This window comes from Schistocerca cancellata, chromosome 4 (genome assembly GCF_023864275.1).
Source record: "Schistocerca cancellata isolate TAMUIC-IGC-003103 chromosome 4, iqSchCanc2.1, whole genome shotgun sequence".
In the NCBI taxonomy this organism is placed as follows: Eukaryota; Metazoa; Arthropoda; class Insecta; order Orthoptera; family Acrididae; genus Schistocerca; species Schistocerca cancellata.
In genome coordinates, this window is record NC_064629.1 from 557,334,543 (window position 1) to 557,359,530 (window position 24,988).

The 24,988-nt window shown below is 44.9% G+C and overlaps 1 protein-coding gene across 1 annotated transcript in view; it reads right to left on the reverse strand.

Annotated features, from left to right (window-relative positions):
* Nucleotides 1-5,096: 5,096 nt before the first annotated feature.
* The window catches only part of LOC126184323 (transmembrane protein 272-like), a 47,268-nt gene continuing 27,376 nt past the window's right edge, over nt 5,097-24,988 (reverse strand). The window contains exon 2 of the mRNA XM_049926699.1: nt 5,097-5,533. Coding sequence (XP_049782656.1) covers nt 5,097-5,533 — 437 coding nt within the window. The remainder of the gene's footprint in view (nt 5,534-24,988) is intronic.

The window sequence follows — 24,988 nt, forward strand, 5'->3', positions numbered from 1 at the left end:
ATTAAATGTCACTACAAACGATCTGCTACATTAACTGTTGTTTCTTTATTATTGTGTATAAACCTGTCCATTCAGCTCTTTCACTCTTGCCGCTTGAGACTAGCGTCATGTGATGACATGTGGTCACCGCCAATCGGTTGTGATTTCTTTTTTATTTGTTCCCACAATCTTGTCCGCATTTCACACTTGGTCGACGTGAAATGCAAATTTCAAACATTGATATTTCTTTGGTCCAAAAATTTATTTAGTAAAGCACACATTTTGTGCTGTCGGGCGATCTGTATGGCTGTAAATGACCATACTTCGTACTCCGCGATCGCAGAATAGAAATTTTTATATTCCAATATGACCGATTTCACATAGAGGCGGCAAATCCGCTACAAAGTTGGGTAGCATAAGTAGTACACGCTAAATGATCACATGCTGAGGTTACAAGCAATGAATAGAGGTGCATCATAAATAAAGGTGGATTTTTCTAAATACTCTATATAACAATAAGGAATCCGAATTGACTATAGGTTTAATATTACCATAGGCTTACGCTCCAAATAAAATCTAGGTCATGCATACTGTAGGCTGTTGTACAGTGAGGAAATTACAGAAATAATCAAAACATTTTAAATATAAAATATATCATTTATTAACCAAGCAACATGGCGAGGAAAGAAAGCCGCAATGGTGCGATCGCCAATGCTAAGCCGGCCACACCTGGGTTAGCGCATGCAAAAACCACGCGGAGCTAAACCTGCTTCAGGAGTCACCTAATACAGATGCAAGCTTTTTGGGTGCGATGTGTCTATTTCACTGTCAAATCGAAATGATGTGTACTATAAAAAGTAATGTAGACAACTACAGTAAGATTAAACATATGAATGGAGCGTATGAATAGGTCACGACAGTACGTGAGGGATGTCTGTAATCCATGCTGAGTGTCACAAACTACTACACACGGGGATTTTTAACCAAATAGCAATGACGAAAATCAAGTAACTGAGCTGAGTCCTAGGTCCATATTTATAATTATGGCTTAGGGACGAGACGGTATCTGTTATAACCGCAACATCTCATGATCATACAATGATAGAGCTTCAGATTAATGCACTAGACGATAAAGTAATAAATGGCTGTCATATCAGATACCCGTTGTGTGCTGGATCAAAGTATATATTCGTTATAAAGTGAGAGTTTTACATGTGGGATAGGTTACCTTTTGGATTTGGGGTAATGACATGGTACCTATAGGCTGTTCTACTATAAGCATAAAAACTGAGCAACAATTTCGTAATTCTAATATAGCTCTTGCCTTTAATACAACATATAATTTACACTCTAAACTGAGGTTTACAATAGAAAATCAGCAAGATAGGTATAGATATGCTGGAGTGTACAATTTGCACAGTGGCGAGTGCGGAGGCTTTTCTATTAGCCAGACGGGGAGCACCATGTCACTACCGCAAACGTTGTAGGTAATCTGTCCAACCTGTGAGCGTCTTTTTGTATAACGAATCTATACCTTGTATCCAGCACGCAACGGGTAGCTCATATGACAGTCATTTATCATTTGATCGTCTAGTGCATTGATTTGGAGCTTTATCTTTGTATTATCATGAGGGGCTACGGATGTAACAAATCCCGTCTCACCTCTTAGTCACAATGCTAAAGACGGACTTCGGTCTCTGTTCAGTTACTTGATTTTTGTCATTGATATTTGCTTAAATTCCTCCGTTTATAGCAGTTTGTGACACACAGTATGGATTCTGGACATCCTTCACAAGCTGTCATTACCTATTCACACACATACTGTTTCGACCCACTGATACCTTTAATTTTATTGTAGGTGTTAACATTACTTTTTATAGTGTATATCATTTCGATTTGACTCTGTAATAGACACCTCGCACCCAATAAGCTTGCATCTGTGTTAGATGGCTCTCGAAGTACGTTTAGTTCCGCGCGGATTTTGCGTACGCTAACGCTTTCCTTGGGTGATACTTTGCGGGACCCTTCCACGTCTGGCTGGCTTAGAAATCGCGGTTTACTTTTTACGTCATGTTGCTTGGTTAATTGAAGATATAGAATATTATTAAAATGTTTTGATTATTACCATAATTTACTCACTGCACAATAAGCAAATAGCATGTATGACCATAGATATTGTATGTAAGTAAGCCCATGGCAATTTTAAATGTGTAGTCAGCTGTAAAGCCATACTATTGTATCGGGCATTTCGAAAAATATACCTTTATTTTCAGTGCACAGCTGTTTATTGCTTATAACCTCAAAATGTGAACATGCAGCGTCTACCACCTACGCCATCCAACGGCGAGATCGGTAACTTTGTAGTGGATGTGCTTCTCAAAGTTACCACTCCGCTTGTAACGCAGTGTTGTGCAGCAAGCTTGGGGAAGTCATGTCCAACGCCGATATGCATGGATGGTACCAGAATGTTATCAGCTGTGTGTGTTTTTTTATAGAGATATGTATATGTGTGGTAGAGTGCTTTTTGAGCTTTGTCTTCGTGTAACGTAGCATGGCACTTTTATGACAAGGTCTATAAGGTACGTGAAGTTTTATATTTACGTGAAATTTTGTATTTTACATTATAGGTGTATTTAATTGTAGTCTCTCCACCCCTTCTCGTGGTTTTCATGTTCTTCATTTAGAACAGATTATGGCACCATAAGACTGTCCAACCCACCATCTCAGAACAATAAAAATTTTTAAACTGCGATCACGGTGTATGAAGTGAGTTCTTCAGCTCTAGCTTCATTTAATTAGCAGACTCTTCAGAGTTGCAGACAAAGCTAAGGTACCCACATATCCTTGCTAAGTGTTAGCTCTGGCGACACGCTGAAGGCCCACCACTTATTTGTTTTTCAGGTGTTACACTACGTCTCACAACAATTAGAAATGGATAATGCACTGCTTTGTAACTCCGTCTCTATATCATACTGAGTATTACGGCCTGCAAACAGACGTAGATACAAAAAAGTCTGAGGAACTGGTAGTAATTTTCTTCATGATACCGCACAAAAATTATGGCTCAACCGGAAATTTTAAAATTGTCCATAAAGGCGACACAAAGAAAAATAATTTTTCGGCTTGCTTAAAGAAAGAAAGGACGGAACAGATTTCCTGCGACTGTTACTGAAGGTTTTAATTATTGACTTAGTTTAGACCAAAAACTTCTTCATACTCGTACAAAATTGGAAGGATTAAGTCAGACAGTAGTGACTTATCTTTATTTACTATAGTTCCTTTGCAACCTTCAGTTTAAAAATTTTTTTTTGGGCTATTTGATCTGACCAGAGAAAAATATTGTACTCCAAACCAACTGTAAAATGACTTACAAATAATCACCTGTATCTTATATAAACATCAGTCAGGTGTTGTAACTCTTAAAATTGTTTGTTACAGAGTAACTAACGAAGTTGTGGATCAGTGATGAAATTTACTGAAGTCTGTCAACACACAATTTCCCTTAAATAGAAAGGTAGCTTTAAAAGTATTTCTTGTCATCAGTTTCACTAACTGGCATACAAACGTTGAAAGTTCAGTTTGTTATCACTTGTAAAACATTATCAACCTTTACATATACAGTGGTAACTTATATCTTACTTCAACAAGAGCTGAATATATTCATATTTGCACGAGCGTCCTTAGAATTTTCATTTTAAATGTGTATAGCATTTCTTTGAATGTGAACATTGTTTTTGTACACACTGCTGAGCATTACAGGTAACTAAAGTGATGTACATTGACCACACCTATCGCCAGTGACTGACTGGCATTTCTACAATATCAAAGATGAGTATCTACGAGCAGCAATCAAAATTGCGCCACACGTTTCGTGTACAAAAGAGTGACATATATATTTATTTCCAAATAATACCACGAAAGCTACAAAGAAATGTTTAGTTTTTGCTGTGGAAAATCGTAAATGGAATAGTTTTATCCTGAATAATAAAATCTATCCTTTGCAAAATTTAGGAAATAGGCAGAAAACAACGAATCATCTGAACTCTTCTGGCAATATTTCCAATGATACATGTACTAACATTTCACTGTGTTTGTGTCAGGAAAAGATAATGAGCAAATAGAGCCATTGTAGTAAGTCAAAATAGCTACGTTGTCTATACAGAGGTGAAAAATCACTTTAAGCAAGGTAGTCTATGATTTTAAAGGAAACATGGAAAACGGAATGGCAGATTTTCTGAACAGATTATTTTACTATCAATTTCACTGTTTCTTTTGTATGACTGCAATGGTAACACAAAATGAGTGAAGAAAGCGAACTATCTTGTATGGCATTCGTTTCAGTGAATAAAAGAGAATGCATGCGCCCAAAAATGTCCTGTCGATAGCAATAATATTCGCAAAAGAAGAATTCAGTGATAACTGTTGGTGAAAAGGCCTGTGATCCGATATGCTACTGCGTTTGAGTACTGATACTGATATAGTGGTACGGTTCAGCAGATGTTGTCTAGAGCATCAGTACACAAAGGCAGCACAAACAGCTTTTGCAACGATCAATATTGAAAAATAATTCTCATCGAGATATTATTTTATCAGTCTGACCTTGCTGCTTGCTTAATGGTTGTTTATTGGTCCGTAGCTGCTGAGAGTTTACAGAATCGATCTGTACTGTAACACTTAAATTTACGGTAACAGAACTAGTCGTTGTGTTCAAAAGAGCAGAAACTACTATCCGCGACCCGAATCGCGATTAACGTGTTTCGGTGATGTGATTGTAGTGTAAACTGCTAAACTACGGCAAATAAATGCGACAGAACGCACGTACGGAGTCGTACAAAACCGAAAACGGAACTGTAGACAGCGTACGGACGAGTTTAGCGAGAATAAGGACACTGCGAAATCTGTAACCATTTGAAAGAGGATAGTTGATCACCAGGACCCAGCCTCTGCCCAGGTTATTAGCTTCAGAAGTCTTTTTGTAACTACACGTGCGGAGTTGACATCTCTACGTCGAAGTGAAAGTACCACTGACACAGTGCAGTGATCTGTGCAACACAAGAGGAATCTAAGCGAAAGGAAGGTCAGAGAAGAGTAGCTAGGAGCGGTGAATGGTGGCGAGGTTATTTAAAGCGCAGCACGTGGGGGCAGGCGAGCCAGCGGCACATGGCGAGCAGCAGCGCCGTCCCCGCCACCAACGACGCCAGCGACCACACGAGCGCCAGGTGCGCCACAGCAAACGCGTACAGCGAGCGCGCGCACCACCGGTTCGGCTCGAACAGCGTCGGCTCGAACTCGGGCCACATGACGTGCAGCGTCCAGTAGTTGCCGAAGGCGAACCACAGCGCCAGGAAGAGAGCGAGCGCGGCGTGCGCCAGGCGCGACCCTGCCGACGACGCGACGCTGGCGACGCCGTGGCGCGCCTCGAGGCGCTCGTAGCGGCGCGAGCGCACCTGCCACCACAGCAGCCAGCCCGTGTACACCAGCCCCAGCACACCGCCCACCACCATGTACATCGGCAGGTGCGGCTCGCGCGGGCAGTCGCGCAGGTACTGCACACCTGCAACACAAAACCACTGCCTGTCTCATATCGGTCTTACAACAGTTTATTCGTGATAGAATAAGAAAATGGTGTTCACTCGCCATCACTGATCCAGTATAAAAATCGAAAGCTGCCCGTTTTCGACAGTCTCGGTTATCAGAGACGCAGAGGTTGTGGGTTAGACTCCTGCCTCAGTGTATATAATGGTTGCAAATGAGTTGTTACAATGTGCGCCCACTGAAGGGTGTGTGTAAGTATTTGAAACAATTATCAGGACGATATGTAGGTGTGGGGTGCATACTGTAAGACCTTGGGTACACACACCATCAGATTATTTGACTTGTCGCTCTAACGAAGTAGGCGAGTGTCAGCAATATGTCTCGTGGTCTTATCGTGGCGTGTTTATCTTCTGCCGTTAGGTCAGACGATAGAAATGCCACTTGCACGCTTAGAGTAGCAGATTGACGGTGACCAGCTTTAAACAGAACTTGATTAATTTTCATACACATTTATTAAAATAATAACCAGCATAAACATTACTTAACTTAGTTCTGGATGCTATTTACAATTGACAATCTGAAGTTCCTTTGGTCTTGGTACGTTAATCTTATTCTCTCATATCTCTGATACTTGACAAAGTGTCTATACATTTATCTGCATGGCTATGTACAGGAATATGATAATCTTATTAGGCGCAGACTGAAACTTGACTATAGACTAATGCAGACTGACTAATCGGAGGTCTGTACACTCGTTATAATACCTCGCGCGTTCAGGTATCACTGCGCGAGTGTGATCCGCGAGGAGAAAAGGTTCTACGTTAGCAGCAATCTCATTGGTTGCGTTACATATTAATACGCGGATCGGCGGAAGCAGAATTTGGTCCGTCTGTAAGGCAGCGTCATCTCGTAGTGCGGAGACGGACGAGCACTGCGCCTGCGCTGTTGTGCTTAGCGGGGCGCGCTCTAGTGGGAAAGTTGTGTACGCGCTGACCACGCAGAATTTTGTACACAACAGTAGGCCGGGTGATCAAAAGACGCTGAGGAAATACAGCACTAATTAAATGGCATCGTTTTTCTGCAACACAAAACAGTCGGACTGACGTTGATGATTTGCTATATAATGGGCACGACATTTTTCAAATAACAGGTGATCAAAAAGTCAGTATAAATTTGAAAACTGAATAAATCACGGAATATTGTAGATAGAGAGGTACAAATTGACACACATGCTTGGAATGACATGGGGTTTTATTAGAACAAAATAAATAAATAAATAAATAAATAAATAAAAAATAAAAAAAAATAAATTAAAAAAAATTAAAAATACAAACGTTAAAAAATGTCTGACAGATGGCGCTTCATCTGATAAGAATAGCAATAATTAGCATAACAAACTAAGACAAAGCAAAGATGATGTTCTTTACAGGAAATGCTCAATATGTCCACCATAATTCCTCAACAATAGTTGCAGTCGAGGAATAATGTTGTGAACAGCACTGTAAAGCATGTCCGGAGTTATGGTGAGGGCATTGGCGTCGGATGTTGTCTTTCAGCATCCCTAGAGATATCGGTCGATCACGATACACTTGCGACTTCAGGTAACCCCAAAGCCAGTAATCGCACGGACTGAGATCTGGGGACCTGGGAGGCCAAGCATGACGAAAGTGGCGGCTGAGCACACGATCATCACCAAACGACGTGCGCAAGAGATCTTTCACGCGTCTAGCAATATGGGGTGTTTTTTTCCTAATAAAACCTCATGACATTCCAAGCACGTGTGTCAATTTTTACCTCTCTATCTACATTATTCCGTGGTTTATTAATTTTTCAAATTTATACTGACTTTTTGATCACCCGGTATGCCCTACAATGTTTTATAGGAGTGTGCAAGTAACGAAGAGGGTGCGTGATGCTTTCTGCCCAGAGAAAGATCCAATATATTTTGTAGTGTCCCCAGTGTACTTTGTTTCTATCTCATACCATACATACCACCTGTTGCCTACTTTGGGCACTGGGAACAATGGGGTAACGGCCATGTTGGCCCATTGTGATAATGACTCTCTACAACAATTTACATCCTCAGAAAACTGTAGAGATCACTTATTAATATAACACTTATTGTGCTTGCCTTATGCCATCTACAATGAATACTACAATGACAAACTACTTTCACTATTCCTCAAAATGTTCAGGTGTGTGTGAAATCTTATGGGACTTAACTGCCAAGGTCATCAGTCCCTAAGCCTACACACTACTTAACCTCAATTATCCTAAGGACAAACACACACATCCATGCCCGAGGGAGGACTCGAACCTCCGCCGGGACCAGCCGTCACTATTCCTAAACTAACATGACAGTCAAGGTTAAATGTTCCAGAAGCAGCCTGATGTGCACTCTACAGACGGACACGTCAGAATGCCTCTTTGGCTGGAGCGTCACACGGTACACTGCTCGATGTCACTGTGCTTTGCCCCACCACCTGCCTGCTTTCGTGCACACCAGCGAGAAAGGCGTTGCACAAAAATGGTACAATGTAAAGGCTGTTTTAACAACCTCTCCGCCCACCACCTTCCTTTCACATCTTTGTTCTATCTTCCCTGCATAAAAAACAATCCTAACTAACAATATTATATTGCATAGCTGGATAATATAAGAAATAAGACGTGCCATATCGTGTTTTCACAACAGTTTGCGAATTGGACACATACTACAAAAGTGTATGTACAGGATGTTCCGAAATTCCCATAACAAACTTCTAGGACTTGTAGAGCAGAGAGAGAACACAATAATTTGAACAGAAATCCATATCCTGGCTATTTGCGAGTAGTGAGCTGCTCTTCTTTTTCTCCTTCTTCCGCTCCCCCTTGAAAAGTAGGTGGTTCTTACCTTGACAGTGATTATTTCCAGCCGGCCGGAGTGGCCGTGCGTTTCTAGGCGCTACAGTCTGGAACCGCGTGACCGCTACGGTCGCCGGTTCGAATCCTGCCTCGGGCATGGATGTGTGTGATGTCCTTAGGTTAGTTAGGTTTAAGTAGTTCTAAGTTCTAGGGGACTGATGACCACAGCAGTTAAGTCCCATAGTGCTCAGAGCCATTTGAACCATTTTTATTATTTCCAGACAGTAAGTGATTTGTGTACCAAGTTTGGTTGAAATGGGTCCAGTGGTTTAGAAGGAGATATGGAATATACGCACATACAAATGGGGTATTCGGAAATTCCCGTTACAGACTTCTAGGAATTGGGAGCGAGTACATAATATTTCGAATAGGAACCCATGTCCGGTAACGTCATCCAACGACGCTACACAGTGTTAAAGTTACAGTCGCTAGAGCCTGTAGATGTATATATACATACAGGGCGTTTCCGTGATGATGTTAAAAACTTTCTAGGATGATTGAGAAGGATAAATGTATCAATTTTAGGTAAAGATCCCTGTAACGGAAACGAACAAGTCGAAAGCTATAAGTAAAACCAGTTCTGATACCTCTGACAGTGGAATACATGTACTGGTACTGTTGTTGCTAAGACCGTAGAGTAGACAACTTTCAGAGATGGTAACATGGATCAAAACAAGGAAAAATGTCAGGTAAACGTGGGATCTAAAATGCATACCTGAGGAGCTACTGTGAAACACATTTCCTCTGTTGAACAAGTGCTCATAACTCTCAAGATATACATTTTATAGCCCATGTTTACAAGACATTTTTTCTTGTTTTGGCCCATACTACCACCCCTGAAAGCTGCCTACCCCATAGTCTTAGCAACAACAGTACCAGTACATGTATTCCACTGTCAGAGGTATCAGACCCGTTTTTGATTATAGCTTTCGACTCGTTTCCGGTACACGGACCCTTGCCTAAAAGTGATACGTTTATCCTTCTCAACCACCCTAGAAAGTCTGTAACATCATCATGGAATCACCCTGTGTACACACACATTTGCTGGCGCCGGCACCTGTAACTTTGACGCTGTGTAGCGTCGTTGGATGACGCTTCCGGACAAGGGTTCTTGTTCGAAATATTATGTACTAGCTCCCTTCTACAATTCCTAGAAGTTTGTAATGAAATTTCCGAACACCCAGTACGTATGTACATATGTTCCACATCTCCTCCCAAACCACTCTATCCTTTTCAAACAAACTTAGTACACAGATTACTTACTATCTAGAAAGAATAACTGTGAGGGTAAGAACCACCTACCTTTCAAAGGGGCGGTGGCAGGGGAGGGGGGGGGGACGAAGGAGACAAAGAAGTGTAGCTTATGACTCGCAAATAGCCAGATTATATTCATCCAGTATTTCAAAATGAGAGCGCTTAGTGATTGCAACCAACTTTAACATAATTTGAAACCTTTACGAGATTTTTCAATAACACCCCCCAGAAAATGATGAAAGGAAAGAAATTTATCATTGACTACAATTTCGCTGCTCATGCAGTAAAACTGCTGCGTCAGGCATGACATTTTAATTTATCACGTCTTAACTACTAACTCTATTGGCCACACATTCGCAGACAGTATCCGCATATACCACTGGAGATACCTGCGAAACTATATCATTGTCGACATGTTTTTCAGGAGATGGGGGTCATAAACACTGAGCTATGTGAAAACAAAACTTAAGGGCGAAATTCGCTAGAGATACAGGTGAAATATGAACACAAAAATGTGTGAAGTGAAATGCATGAGATAATTGCACATGTGGGTAAGCGGCAGATAAAAAGCTCCTCCTATAACTCTGGATCGATTTCAACCAAACTTGGTACACATGCTGTTTACTATCTCAAAAAATATACTGTTGTGGTGAGAACCAGCAACATCATATGCGTGTGGGGATGATAACGCAGAGAGAGAAGGGGAGAGGAGGAGGTTGACACACAAAGAGGGGGAAGGAGGAGATGGACACAGACAAGGGAGAGGAGTATATGGAGAGAGAGAGGGAGGAGGGAAATGGACAGAGACGGAAGAGGAGGGGATGGACAGAGAGAGGGGAGAGGAGGAGATGGACAGGAAAACGGAAGAGAAGGAAATGGACACAGAGAAGGGAGGAAGAGATGGATCAGGGGAATGGTAGGAGGAAATGGATGGATAGAGGAAAAGAATAGGAGGATATGGACAGAGAGGGGCAGAGGAAGAGACGGACAGAGAGAGGGGGAAGAAGGAGACGGACTGATAGAAGATTGGAATAAGTACATATAATGAAATAATAATCAACCAGGTGCATATAAGTAATTAAATTTCTTATATGCAATTGGTTGCTTATTATTTCATTATATACGACTATAGTTTCTGAAGGTGGGCAAAATACTAAAAATGAGAACATAATTGTGCAATGCCTGGTCCTCAGCTAGTCTAATTATAATAAGAAAGAACAACGGCAAATTTTTCCGGCCACTGTGGCCGAGCGGTTCTAGGTGCTTCAGTCCGGAACCGCGCTGCTGCTACGGTCGCAGGTTCGATCCTGCCTCTGGCATGGATGTGTGTGTTGTCCTTAGGTTATTTAGGTTTAAGTAGCTCTAAGTTCTAGGGGACTGATGACCTCAGATGTTAAGTCCCATAGTGCTCAGAGCCATATTTTTCTAAACCGGTAATGGAAATTTGGATACTTAATATGAGTATTAAATATTGCGGGAAATACACTACATCTACTCCAACGTTTTTTGGATGGCTGTAACAATATACTAAATGGCATTTAGTGGACTTTTGAGTCTATGCAAGAAAGACGTAAACTGGCTTTGAACCGGTTAACGGGATATGCAAGGTGAAAGGAATGGAATATGATGTTGATGATTGGCTTGTGGGGCGCTCAACTGCGCGGTTAAATGCGCCCGTATAAATTCCCAAGCATTACTCAGTCCAGTCTCGCCACTTTCAAGAATGACCGGCCGGAGTGGCCGAGCGGTTCTAGGCGCTACAGTCTGGAACCACGCGACCGCTACGGTCGCAGGTTCGAATCCTGCCTCGGGCATGGGTGTGTGTGATGTCCTTAGGTTATTTAGTTTTAAGTAGTTCTAAGTTCTAGGGGACTGATGACCTCAGAAGTTAAGTCCCATAGTGCTCAGAGCCATTTGAACCATTTTTCAAGAATGATGATGAAGTGATGAGGACAACACAAACATCCAGTCCCCGAGCTGAGAAAATCCCCAACCCGGGCTTAAATCGAACCCGAGACCCCGTGATCCAGAGACAGCAACGCTAGCCAATAGAACACGAGCTGCGGACAGGAATGGAATAAACGTGGTCCATACCGTGTATCACAAACCTACATATGCAGATTGGTATATCAGTAAGCTATCAAACCATAATTTAAGCAAAAGAGGAACACGATTAATATCCCTACGACACCTACAATAATAGTATGTGAGCCTTTGTATCTTGGACGTTTTACAACTCTTGGGATCTGAACTTTCAGACATATAGCTCGAGGATGACAGACAAAATCGGCCATATAATACCATGACACAGCATTAAGACTGTATATAGACCAACTAGTTGATCTTCAACGTAAATATAACAGTTTGAACGTAATTAGAGAGCTCCATTACAATATTGGTAATTAATCAATGGAAAAGTTGTAGGAGAAACAGATGCGCAGAGGTTCAGAGGAAGAGTCATAAGGAAATTTAATTCATCCGTGATAGAAGTGGCTTGCAAACCACTCATTCAAACGATTTCTGAGTGTTGATCTACAGTCTTGGATCCTTATCAGGTAAGAGTAATAGAAGATCTCGAGGAGATCCAAAGGAGAGCGGCACGTTTCGTCACAGGTTTATTTGGTGAGCACGAGAGCGTTACGGAGATGCACGTCAAACAGTAATGAGTGCTGTATGAGAGGTATTGTGAGAAACGCAGAGGTTGTACTGTTCATTTTCCGAGAGGGTGTGTTCGAAGAACATTCACGAAGCATTATTTCCCCTCATACACATTTATGGAAATGACCACGACTGGATTACCAGAAAATACAGCCCATACAGGGGCTTATTCACAGCCATTCTTTCCACGCATTACTCGCGAATGGAGTAGTGAATAGAGGAAATGAGAGTGGTACAACATGTAACCTGCACCACTCACCGTAAGATAGCTTGAGGGTGTATATGTGCACCCCATCAGTCCAAAAAACTTCGAGGCTGGATTAATGAAAAATTATTAATGTGGCGGTTTTAATGCATCAGGTGTTTCATATAGTCTCCCCTTAATTTAGTACAACGCACAGAATGTCCATACAACCATGTGAAACTGTCAGAAAAGTTCTTCTAAGAGATGGTGTTCAACTTACACGTCACAATGACTTAAATGTCGACTATGTCGTTAAAGACATAACCCTTCATGTGAATTTCTGCACTTTGTCGTTTTGAGATTGATCTGTATTCATGCGATTGCAGTCTTTCTCGGCGTATTCCACTGATGAATTCTTCTCCTTGGGGAAATGTATGGAGGAGTTTATAGCCTGTTGGCTTTTACTCCACAATGTGTGCTGTGTGTGTGTGTGCCATTGTCTTTGATTGTTTTGGCTGTCTGTGTATTTTGGTGGTGTTCTGGTGGTGTCTTGTACTTGCCTGAGGTTGGCGAGATATTGGGTATTTTAAGGATTAAGGATTGGTATTAGGATTTGGAGATTTTTGGGATTTTTTTCTTCGACTTAGTCGTCGAAGATCGTCATGAGCGTTTGTGCTTATCGCGGGACACGTCATACCGACCTACAGAATGGATGAGGTTATTTCTAGATCTGGAAGAGCTCTCGTAGAAAGCCCTTGCCAGACCTTGGAATCTTTCTTTGAGGAGGGGGATTTCGGCAGCACCGTGCAGATCGTCGGTGGGGAATCCCATGGGGAGGTGCAATGTCCTCCTGAGAAGTGTCGCCTCCTCACTCTCATCTAATACTTTCCCCTCTTTGGGGAATTGTGTGGGGGAGTTTGTAGCCTTGCGGCTTTTACTACACTTTGTACGAGGGCTGTTCAGAAAGTAAGCTCCGATTGATCGCGAAATGGGAACCACAGTGAAAATTAGAAATGTTTTATTTTTAACAGTTAGCTACACCACCCAGCTACTTCTCTACATAGTTGCCGTTCTGACTAAGACATTTGTCGTAGCGTTGTACCAACTTTCCAATACCCTCATCATAAAAGACAGCCGCCAGTGCTTTCCGCCAATTCTCTACGCTGGCCTACAGCTCGTTTTCTGTGCCAAAATGTTGTATTCATAGCCAGCGGTTCATGTGAGCAGAAATGAAACGCAGGGGGAGTCAATTACGGGCTGTGTTGTGGGTAGTCAAACATTTCCAATTGAAAACGATGCAGGAGCATCTTCTTTGCCCCTTCAGAATGCGGCTGAGAATATTGCCTTGTAGAAGAAACTGCACGACAGTTATGTAATGTTGGCTGCATAGCTTCAGGCGAAATTTCTCACCAGGTCCTCGTACTTGGCGGGAGACACTATTCTCTAGACAACTTTACGCGATCAGTGTGAGCTCAGAAATGAGAGGAGTGACGTGATGCTATCTAGGGTCATACTAGAGACACTGCCCAACACATCTGTGCAAAGCTTTATCGGATTATCATAGTCGTTTCCATTTCGCGATCAATCGGAGCTTACTTTCTGAACAGCCCTCGTACATGTGTGTGTTTATTTCTGTGATTTTTTTGGGTGTCTGTGTGATGTGATGATTGTTCTGTGTGTGTCTGGTATTTGCCTGGGGTTGGGGAGATGATTGATATTATGGGGGAGGAAAGAGGATTAGGAATTGGATATAGGATTTTCTCTTAGACTTAGTCGTCGAAGATGGTCATTGGTCGTTTGTGCTTCTCATGGGACATGTCATACCGACCTAGGGAGTGGATGAAGACGTTTCCTGACCTGGAAGAGCCTTCACAGAAGGCCCTTTCCAGATCTTGGAAGCGCTCTTTTAGGAGTGGGATTTCAGCTGCGGCGTGCAGGTCGTCAATAGGGAACCCGAGGGGTAGACGCAGTGCCCTCTTGAGGGCGCGGTTCTGCAGCCTCTGGAGTTTGTCCAGGTGCTTCGCCGCGTATCCCCAGACAGGGCATGCGTACTCCATTAATGGCCGTTCACACCCACAGAGCAGGGAAGTGAACTGGTTGAGTTGAGGATTGGGTATAGGATGGACATTCTGGCACAGACCTTCCTGTGGACCTCGTCTATGTGGGGTTTCCACGTAAGACGAGAGTCCAAGGTTACGCCAAGGTACTTGGCGGTTCTGCGCCAGGGAAGTTGGGTTCCGTTTAGAAGTAGGAGGAAGGGGGGGGGGGGGGGGAGCGCTGAGGAGGTCCACGCCTTCCGAGCCTCTGGGTAATCAGCATAGCCGACGTCTTTTCAGAATTGATGGTAATGCGCCAGCGACGGCCCCAAGTTTCTGTGTCATCTAAAACCCTTTGTAGCCTACGGGTGACCAGGTCCTTGTTCGCATTTCGTGTGTAGAAGGATGTGTCATCTGCGTACTGCGCTGTGTGGACCAGGGGGGCCGTTGGTGTGTCCGCAGTGTACAGACTGTACAAAACGGGCCCCAGGACCGATCCCTGTGTCACCCCGGCACGAATACGCCTTTTGGTGGAAGTGGCGGTTTCTACTTTGGCAGAGAAAGTCCTATTCGTGAGATAGCTTATGATCTGCTTAACTATGCTCCCGGGGAACCCTTGTGTGTATAACTTGTAGAGTAGCCCTCTATGCCATACTGAGTCGAAGACTTTGGCTACGTCTAGTAGCACTATCCCGCAGTAGCCTCTGTGGTTGAAGCCCTCTGTGGCTGCTTCAACCACTCTCATGATCTGTTGTGGGGCAGAGTGGTTCTGCCGGAAGCCGAATTGGAAATCCGGCAGAGGTTGCTCTCTGACAATATGTTCCTGTATGGGTTTTAGCACGAGGCGCTCATAGATCTTGCTGAGAGTTGGCAAGAGGCTAACAGGTGGGAATAGAGGGTCCTTCCCTGGTTTGTGTATCGCGACCACTTCCGCGTGTTTTCAGCAAGCTGGGAACTCGCGGGAACGAGTAATCTCGTTGAAGACGTTCGCGAGGTGTGTCATCGCCGAGGGTGGGAGGTTTTTAACTAACTGATTGGTGGCACTGTCGTGTCCTGGCGCCTTTTTTGTAGGGAGGGGCCTAATTACTTCGGCCACGTCCACGAGGGCAAAAACTGGGGGTTCGTCCTCTGGGTCCTCCTCAGCATCGAGGAAGACGGCCAGTTGACGACGGACTACCTCTTCATGTTCTTCATCCTGAGGTTCTGCCGCTTGAAAATTCTTCTCGAAGGAGTTGGCGAGGGCGTTGGCCTTTTCAGAGTGGCTGTAGGCCAGACCCCTCTCGCCGTGCAGTGGCCGCATCCTAGCGCGTCTTTCCGTGAATTGCATGGTTGCTTGCCACAGTGTGTGGTCGTCTACTTTGAGAGCTGTGAGGCGGTTTTGCCATTGTTGGTTTCTGCGCTCATTGAGCGCGACCTTCAGTTCTCTCTGTAAACGATTGAGTAGCCTCCTGGTGGCCTGATCTCTGGTGATCTTCCACTCTTTTGACCGTCTGTTCTTATGTCGAATTTGAGCTAGCAAATGTTCCGGGAGCTGTATTTGCGGGGGCGGCCCGTCCCTTTCCGGGGGAAGGGGGGGGGGGGGAGATCTGTAGATTGCAAAAGTTGTTAGGGGTCCGGTGGCAGTGGTTACTTCCACCGCCACAGCTTCGATTTTATTGGTAGCTGGTAAGAATACCTGGTGGTGGGGGATCCCTCTTTTTATGGAAATGGCCACTCCTCCGCCTTGGGTTGGCCTGTCCTTACGGTAGCTAACGTAGTTGGGGACTGTCTCTTTTGCTCCCGATTTTAGGTAGGTTTCCCCCATCATGCATATGTCGATGGAGAACTCCTTCATGAGTTCTCTGAACACGACTTCCTGATTAACAATGCCGTCTGCGTTAAAGACGCACAATGTCAGGCCTTGGATATTTGGTCGTATATCCATGATGGGGTTTTGAAACTACTGAAGAAGTCGCAGAGGGGAACGACTGCTGGACTGATGACTTACATAGATATACTTATATAGGTATAGATATAGATATACTTTATAGATATACTTATATAAATATATTTATATAGATATACTTGGCTGAATCAAAGACCAGCTGGGGTTGCAGACGCCGGTCATTTACAGTATTGAGTGCAGCCGTAGCAGCTGCCTTCGCGGCGGCGGCGCCTGCAGTCCGGGGAGCCTGCTTGCCGGCGACCGCGGCTGTGAGGAGGGTTGCCGGCTGCGCAGGGCGTTCCCAGCACGCCGCTCCGCTGCCGACTACGGGAAACGTCGCGATGGAGTCAAACCTTCCCGAAACAGCGAAGGAAGACACCATCGAGCTGGCCGAGCTTCGGCGGTCGCCCAACCAGCTGATGACTCAGCTACCGGTGCTCGTGGGAGCAGTGACGGCGGCCCTCCAGGCCACCGCCGGGGGAAGCCAGCCTCCAAATGGATAACGACCATATTTATGGGTTAACCATTTGCACGTTCAACGCTAGGGGCCTCCACCCCCAGCAGGGAGAATTCCGCCAATTCCTATGGGACGAGGCGGTCGACATCTGCGTTGCACAGGAGACCTTCCTCAAACCCGGGGTCGACGTGCGAGCAGCAAATTTTTGCTGCTACCGAGATGACAGAGCCACCCACGGGGGTGGCACTGCCATCTACGTGAAGAAGTCACTGCGCCACCACCGGGTTCAACTGACGGCGTTCAATGTGGTGAAGGCCACAGGAGTGGTCGTCAACACCACCGCCGGAAAGATTTTTTTCGTGGGTGGCACTGCCATCTACGTGAAGAAGTCACTGCGCCACCACCGGGTTCAACTGACGGCGTTTAATGCGGTGAAGGCCACAGGAGTGGTCGTCAACACCATCGCCGGAAAGATTTTTTTCGTGGCGGTGTACCGTCAGCCTGGCAGACCACTAGACGAAGACGACTTCGACGCCCTGCTGTCGCTGGAGGGGTGAGCTTTCATTGCCGTGGATTTCAGTGCGAAACACACCGAATGGAACTCGTGAACCGTCAACCGCAGCGGGCGCAGCCTCTCCCGCGGTGTTCACCATAACGGCGCGATCACCGTGGGGCCGTTTGACCCCACGATATTCCCTGTACGGGGACAACCGGTCGTGCTCGATATTGCTCTTCTCAAGGGCATCGGGCAATTCGCGACCGGCGAGATGCGTAATGTCCTGTCCTCCGACCACGTACCGGTCATTTTTGGCCTCGAAGTGGTCGGAGCTTCTCTTCCAGACAGCCGTCCGAGCTATCACAGGCTGGACGCCGAGCGCTTTCGGACGAAAGCCCTCGAACGGGTCGAGGACGCGCCAAATCCCGCAGAGGTAGGGGCAGACGCCGCCCTAGCATTCTTCCACCGAAGAATACTCCGAGCAGGAGATGAAGCCACGCCGAGACAACGCCAAGGATCACGAGACTTCTCGAGACAACTACCGACTGTTTCGTGAATGGCAGCTCACTCGCCAACCAGACACGAAGCGTCGCTTAAACCGCATGAGACGGGAAATTAAGGCAGCAGTCGAGCAACACCGGAACCAGGAATGGGCAGACCTTGTGTCTACCCTCAGTCCTGAGGATGGTAGTGCATGGAGGGTGGTAAAATCTTTCCTACGCTGGCGACAGCGAATACCCCCCTTACAGGTCGGGAACGACTTCGCCAGAGATCCGGACGCGAAAGCCAGCGTTCTGGCTGACGCATTTGCAGCGAACTTCACACCGGTGGCAGACGTCATTGACGTGGAGCACATACGGCGGGTGCACGAGTAACTACCAACCTTCCGCGCGGCAAGAGAGGAAGGCGACGTTATCGAGCCGATAACGGAGGAAGAAATTGCTGCACAGCTTCACTCACTGAACCTCAAGAAGGCTGGAGGCAGCGATGGCATCACAAACCTCCTGCTGACGAACCTTCCGCTGGGATTACACCGGCAACTTGCCGTTGTTTTCGACGAGATCCTCCGATCAGGTGTCTACCCCTCTGGGTGGAAACACGCAGAGGTTGTAGCCATTCTGAAATCCGGCAAGTACCTACGCCAGGCAACCAGCTACCGACCCATCAGCTTGCTCCTGTCCCTCTCGAAGGTTTTCGAGAGGCTGTACACGAGAAGACTGATGCAGTACGTCACCCAGGAGGGCATAATCGAGCAGTTCGGGTTTCGAGAAGAACATGCCACTTCCCACCAGCTCCTGCGGGTGGTAGAACCGGTGATGAGGGCATTGGAAACAAGGGAATCCCTTGGGGCAGTGTTCCTCGACGTCTCCCGAGCGTTTGACTCGGTGTGGCACGACGGTCTCGAGTTCAAACTTTTTGAACAAGGGATACTGACGTCCCACATGACGCTACTGCGGTCGTACCTGTCTTAACGAACCTTCCACATGAGGGCCAACGACGGTACGTCCTCAGACCGGCAGATACTTGAAGGAGTGCTTCAGCGGTCGGTATTCGGCCCCTCGCTGTACTCCCTGTACACTGCCGACGCCCCGAAAGTGGTAGGAGTTGAACTGGTGCTGTACGCAGATGATACGGCCCTGTTCACTCACAGCATGAACGCCTAAGTTCTGGGAAACCGCCTCCAACGCGGGTGCGACGCCTTGGGCTTATGGGTAACAAAATGGCGGCTGAAATTCAACGCCACGAAGAGCCAGGCAGTTGTCTTCAGCCGAAGACTTCTGCCGCCAGGGCTTACGCCAGGCGAAATCCTGGGAGAACCTATCCCATGGAGTGGGACGGCGAAATACCTAAGGGTCACCCCAGACAGGAGGCTCACCTGGAAGCATTACGTCCGTGATGTCAAAGGGAGAGCAATAGGACGCCTTCGCGTCCTGTATCCGCTGCTAAATCCGCAGTCGTCATTGCCCCCGCAACACGGCATCACGCTATATCTAACATTGGTCCACCCACTGTAGAGTATGCAGCCGTGGTCCGGGGGAAAGCCGCAGATGCTCACATTGTGACTCTGCAGCAGATACAGAATCGCGCCCTAAAGACTGCTATGCATCTTCCGAGGCGCTACTCGACGTGCCAACTGCACGAGGACACTGGGATCCTGCCTCTCCGAGATAGGATTCGCGCCTTTCTACGGGAAAGCGGGCCACTCTCGCAACCGGCTCATCCGAGGACCGGTCCAACAACCTCACCAGAGGCCAACCACGCGTTGGCCTGACCTGCTGAGGGATGAAGTTTTACTAATCCCCCATTAGTGAGTGTTTACCTTCTTTAAAGGCTCCACTAGCAAGGACAAATCAACAAGAATGGTAAGATCTAATCTCTCCCCCCTAGCAACCGCAGGAATGGCAAATTTTTGTCTAAACTGCACCATCTCGAGCCAAGGACAGGCTCGTCTTTTCAGCGTCAGCGTCAGCGTCGACAATTCGCCAGAAGATGATGGGTACGAAACTCATTGAAACGTTGCGACAAGAGGACGCCACCACTCGGCCGATAGCCCGAGAAGAATTCATCAGTAGATTTGTATTGATAACACGAAGTCTCGTCACCCGTTGTGGTTTTTCGGAAAAGAACAGGTCACGTTTTTGTATTTCGGACAAATCGCGGCAGACGTTTACGCGTCATTGCTTTTATTCGAGAGTCAAGGTGTGCAGCATAGACTTTGTACACACTTTTCTCTTCTTCAAAGCATTGTGGAGAATGTCTTGAACACTTGATTTAGAGATGTTGCTCCATTGTGTTATGTGTGACAACAACGTTGACATATTGCGTTCGCACGTCCATAGCTTAACACTGCCTGCTCACTACTGACTGGTCGAACGCACTATCACAGTCAAAAGCACTCGAACGAACAGAATTGCATTTCGCCTGATTTGTATGCAGCCCACGTAATGTAATTATCTTACAAGTGCTCTGCTCTCTTTTCGGTACGGTCGTTTAACTACACAAAATGGTTACTACAAGAGGCCACAAGAGATAACTTCTCTACATAGCTATCAGTCCAGATGCAAATTAATGTCATGATAATTCAAATATCAGAAAACTCTTTATTAGAGATGTCACAGGCATTACGCTTATAAACTCAAACTTATTGCAACAAATGACATTTAAATAAGCAAATATCAACTTGACATTACATTAGAAACATTTTTGTATTGGACTGGGACCCGGGCTCCAATCCATCGATTATTGTTCCTGTTAACTAACCACGAAAGATATTATATATAGTTTCAATCACAAGTAACAAAGTGTGCGCAGACTTAAACTTGAAATGACACGGCACAAAGTTTTGCGTTGGAAGGGGATTCGATCCCGGCACATAATCGGATTGTTAATTAAGCACAATCAAATACTAGAAATCATAATTTTTCACCAATAGCGAGATGATTGAAACTGAAATGACGAGACGAAAAAATTTTGTCTTACTGGGATTCGAACTTAGCACCTATTGTCGTTGATTTCTAGTCACGAATATACATTAAAAATCGGTTTACTTTACATAAAGCAAGATATACACATGTCTGAACTGGGTATAACATGATGCAAAGTTCTGTGTCTGACTGGGAGTCGAAACAGGTACCTATCAGTATTGTTCATAAAGCACAGAGAGATGATGAAAAAAATCACAATCATTTGTCGTCTGTAGTTTCGTGTGTGCATGTTACAAGTTGAAATGACACGATGTAAACTTTTGTGCTGGGCGAGGATTCGAACCGAGGCACGCGTTCTTCGTGGAGATGTTGATGAGGTCGGAATCATGGGGAGACAATGAAACGATGGAGCTGCATCATCACAAAGGGTCAAATCCAGCAAAAGGAAAATAAAGTTTGAGTCGCAGTCCATCACCAATATTTTCAACATCTCACGTTGAAATACAATACGAAGTAAGTGCTCTGTGACCCTGCATCTCGACTGGCTCATTAATTTAAAAAAATCTCGTTTAAGAAAGCAAACTGGTGACAGAGTTTCTGCCTGGCGTGTCTTCCGCCCCTGTCATGGTCTAGCTTAAGTATATGCCGAAGGGACGTCATGTTTAATGTGGATTTGGAACCACAGTGCTAACTTACATTGTTCAACTTGCGTTACCAAAGGCAAAGAGCGTCTGTCCGTGCTTGTTAAAAATGGTCTCTGGCACCAGTTTTGATAGCGTGACTCTCCCAGTCTATGCCTGGCAAGTTGAAATCATTCCCAATTACAATACCGTAACCCCTCGACATCAGGGCGTGCCATCCGAGGTTAAGTAATGGACTCCCTAACATTGTGTGTCATCCTGCACCATTGATCAGACTAATAACTACTGTACTGGTGAATTGCCGACCTCGGAGTGGCCGTGCGGTTCTAGGCGCTACAGTCTGGAGCCGAGCGACCGCTACGGTCGCAGGTTCGAATCCTGCCTCGGGCATGGATGTGTGTGATGTCCTTAGGTTAGTAAGGTTTAATTAGTTCTAAGTTCTAGGCGACTGATGACCTCAGAAGTTAAGTCGCATAGTGCTCAGAGCCATTTGAACCAATTGCCGACCCATGCAGAGGCCTCTGTTAACTCGACAACACAATCCGCCGTGTTTTGTGTAGTCCTGTGACCGGGAAGCCTGGCCTACTGATGAATGGCGTCGTATTTTGTTCAGCGATGAACCATATGACCATCGGTGCCGAGTATGGCTGCGATCTAGGGAGGAGTCTCTTTCTTCCAATTTATTGTGAGGCACTGTGGAGTTACTCCTGACATCATAGTGTGGGGAACCATCTGGTCTGACTTCAGGTCACGGTTGGCAGTGATTGGTGTAACTCTGATGGCACAAAGGTACGTCACAGACAGCTTGCGTCCTCATATGTTACATCTCGGAAGGCAGTGTCGTGCTGCCATTTTTCAACAACAGGACAACGTTCGTCCATACGTGGCACATGTCTCTATAAACAAGCTTCGTGGTGTTGAGTTACTCCCGTGGCCAGCAAGATCCCCAGATCAATCACCAATAGAACATTTTTGGGAGCAGCTAGGACATCAATTCCGTCCCACTCCCAGTGTATCAGATATGAAGGACCTGTTGTAACAGCTGTGCGTCATCTTGCCTCAGGAGAGAACACAACGACCTTACGACACTCCTGTCCACCGAATCAGTGCATGCATCCAAGTCAGAGGACGTGCAACGTCATACTGAAAAGTGGGCTCAAACTGACAAATTATTTGTAAATTTCACTGGAGTTTGTAATCATTTAAATAACATGACATATAAGCTCAAACCGCGATGTTTCGTTTCGTTTCCTCTTCCCCTTTTGGACGCTTCACTTTTTTTGTCAGGTTGTCTGCTTTGACTACAGCGCCAGTGCCTAGAGAGTGTTTCATTGATCCCTCTCACATCTTTGGTCTACATGGAAGTTATTCCTATCCGAAATTGATTGTAAGCTTCATTTCATATCGAGTACATCTACGTAGGCTATACTGATAGTCATGATACAACATTGTTTCACATTATATTTGTTACCAAAGTGCGCTTATTTCTGTACCTGTTTCGAAACGCTCTGTGGAAGCTATTTGTCATTCTTAGATTTAGGCTATACTTGTTAAGTAGTTTCTAGAAGTGGAACGTGACATCTAGAAGAAAAGGTTAGTATTGTTGGTTTAGGTTTATTTATTTCCAAAACAATGCTATAAAGCTTTTAACAGATTAGTTATTCCAATTATACTAAATGAAATGACGTGAGAATTGGTTTAAGTTGCTCAAATTGATGCTGTCTTTGATTTATCATATTTAATACGTTGTTAATTCGTAATTTTAACAATATTTTGTTGATATTAGGTTGCGTATGTCTTCTTTGATAACTGTCGTATCAATTCTTAGTTATCTTAAGTTTAGGTCCTATTGCGGAATCATACGCTGAGTACTAAAATGCTGAAGAGATGTTGCATAGGATGTAATGTGATGTTGTTTCTCCAGTTAGGACACTGCCAAAAATCTTACGTACAACTGCACTGGAAGGGGAAACACGACAACAGGAAAACCAGAAACTGATGGAGTGGAGGGTGATGAAGGAGGACAAAACTAACAGAAAATCAGATCAACCACTACCTCCTTTAGCCAAAAGATACAAACGTGTTTTGCACATGCCACAAATGGCTACTGAAAAAAGAATCAGGTCAACATGCACGGGACTGGGTTGTATTTTGCAAATTTTAGAATGTTTATTTACGATTTTTATCTCAATAAATAACAGTAATAAGATAAGCTTCAACGAGCTTGTGCAATATGCAACATGAAAAGAGATCTGTATTACGGAAGTAAACTAAAACTTAGTAAGACTTAATTTTTAACTTATGTTGTCTCGCTAGTAAACTAGTGTATTACGGACGATGCACGGCCTGCAGCAATGTGTATGCATTGAACATTATTCACGAATTATTATCATGAATGGTGCCAAACAACTCATTAGAGGCTTCCTGCTTCAGTTTACTTAACAAATCTGCCTTGAGGTCCTTAAAGGGTATTATGTCCTCACGAATGTATTCTGCGAGTAAGTCGACGAAGTTTGTCACGGTGAAATGACAAAGGAAATGGAAGTTAGCGAGTAATGTTCCTTCGACGTCGAGTCATTTGTGATGGGGCACAAACTCGGATTTGACAAGCCTGGGAAAAGGACATCCACTACAGCCGTGTTTGAGAAATCAGCCTTTTATCCGGATGATTTACTGAAAGCACGGCGAACATAAAGAAGCGCAGTTTGGTGAGATATGAGAGTCATTTCTCCCGAGTACGAGTCTAGTATCACAGCCAATGTACCACCTTGTTCACTCTGTACTCGCTCTGAACAGAACAACCTCGGTCTTCCAGTCAATCAAATATTAACGGCGCGTGCTGTGCGTTATACGTTACTAAAGTTTTGTACCTTTGTCTTATGTTTAAGTGATGATGTTGGCGGTGGTTCCCGAGCAATAAATTTCAGCTGTGTGTGTGTGTGTGTGTGTGTGTGTGTGTGTGTGTGTGCGGTCTGTGTGTATGCCCCAAATAATTTATTCTCTAGGAGGCACACACGTCAGTAGCAGTAGTCAGTTCAACTCCTAACAGAAAGGAATCACGGAAACTGTCGGACTGAAGTGCTGTTTTCACAGAAAAGTGTCACTGTTGAATACCGAAAGGAAATGCTTGATGTAATGAATAAGAGATATTGACCATAAAAAAGAGCAAGTCTCTGCCATTCTCTGTGCAGTATGCTATGGAGAGTAAGCACTGCCTACCCATCAAAGTGGTGGGAGTGGGCTTGAAAAAGAATTATAGCCCACGACGCACGGATACCCAGACTTTATTCGTCCAGTATTTGAGAATGAGAGCACTTAGTGACTTGTAACAAACTTAACAAAACTTTTTCTCGCTGACAAACCCCACACATATGTGTGACATGTGCATATGCTGCAAAAGATGCGGATGAAAAACTCCTCCTAAACCCATGGATCAATTTCAGCCAGACTTGGTATATGTATTACTCACTATTTGGAAAGAAATATTGCAAGGGGAGG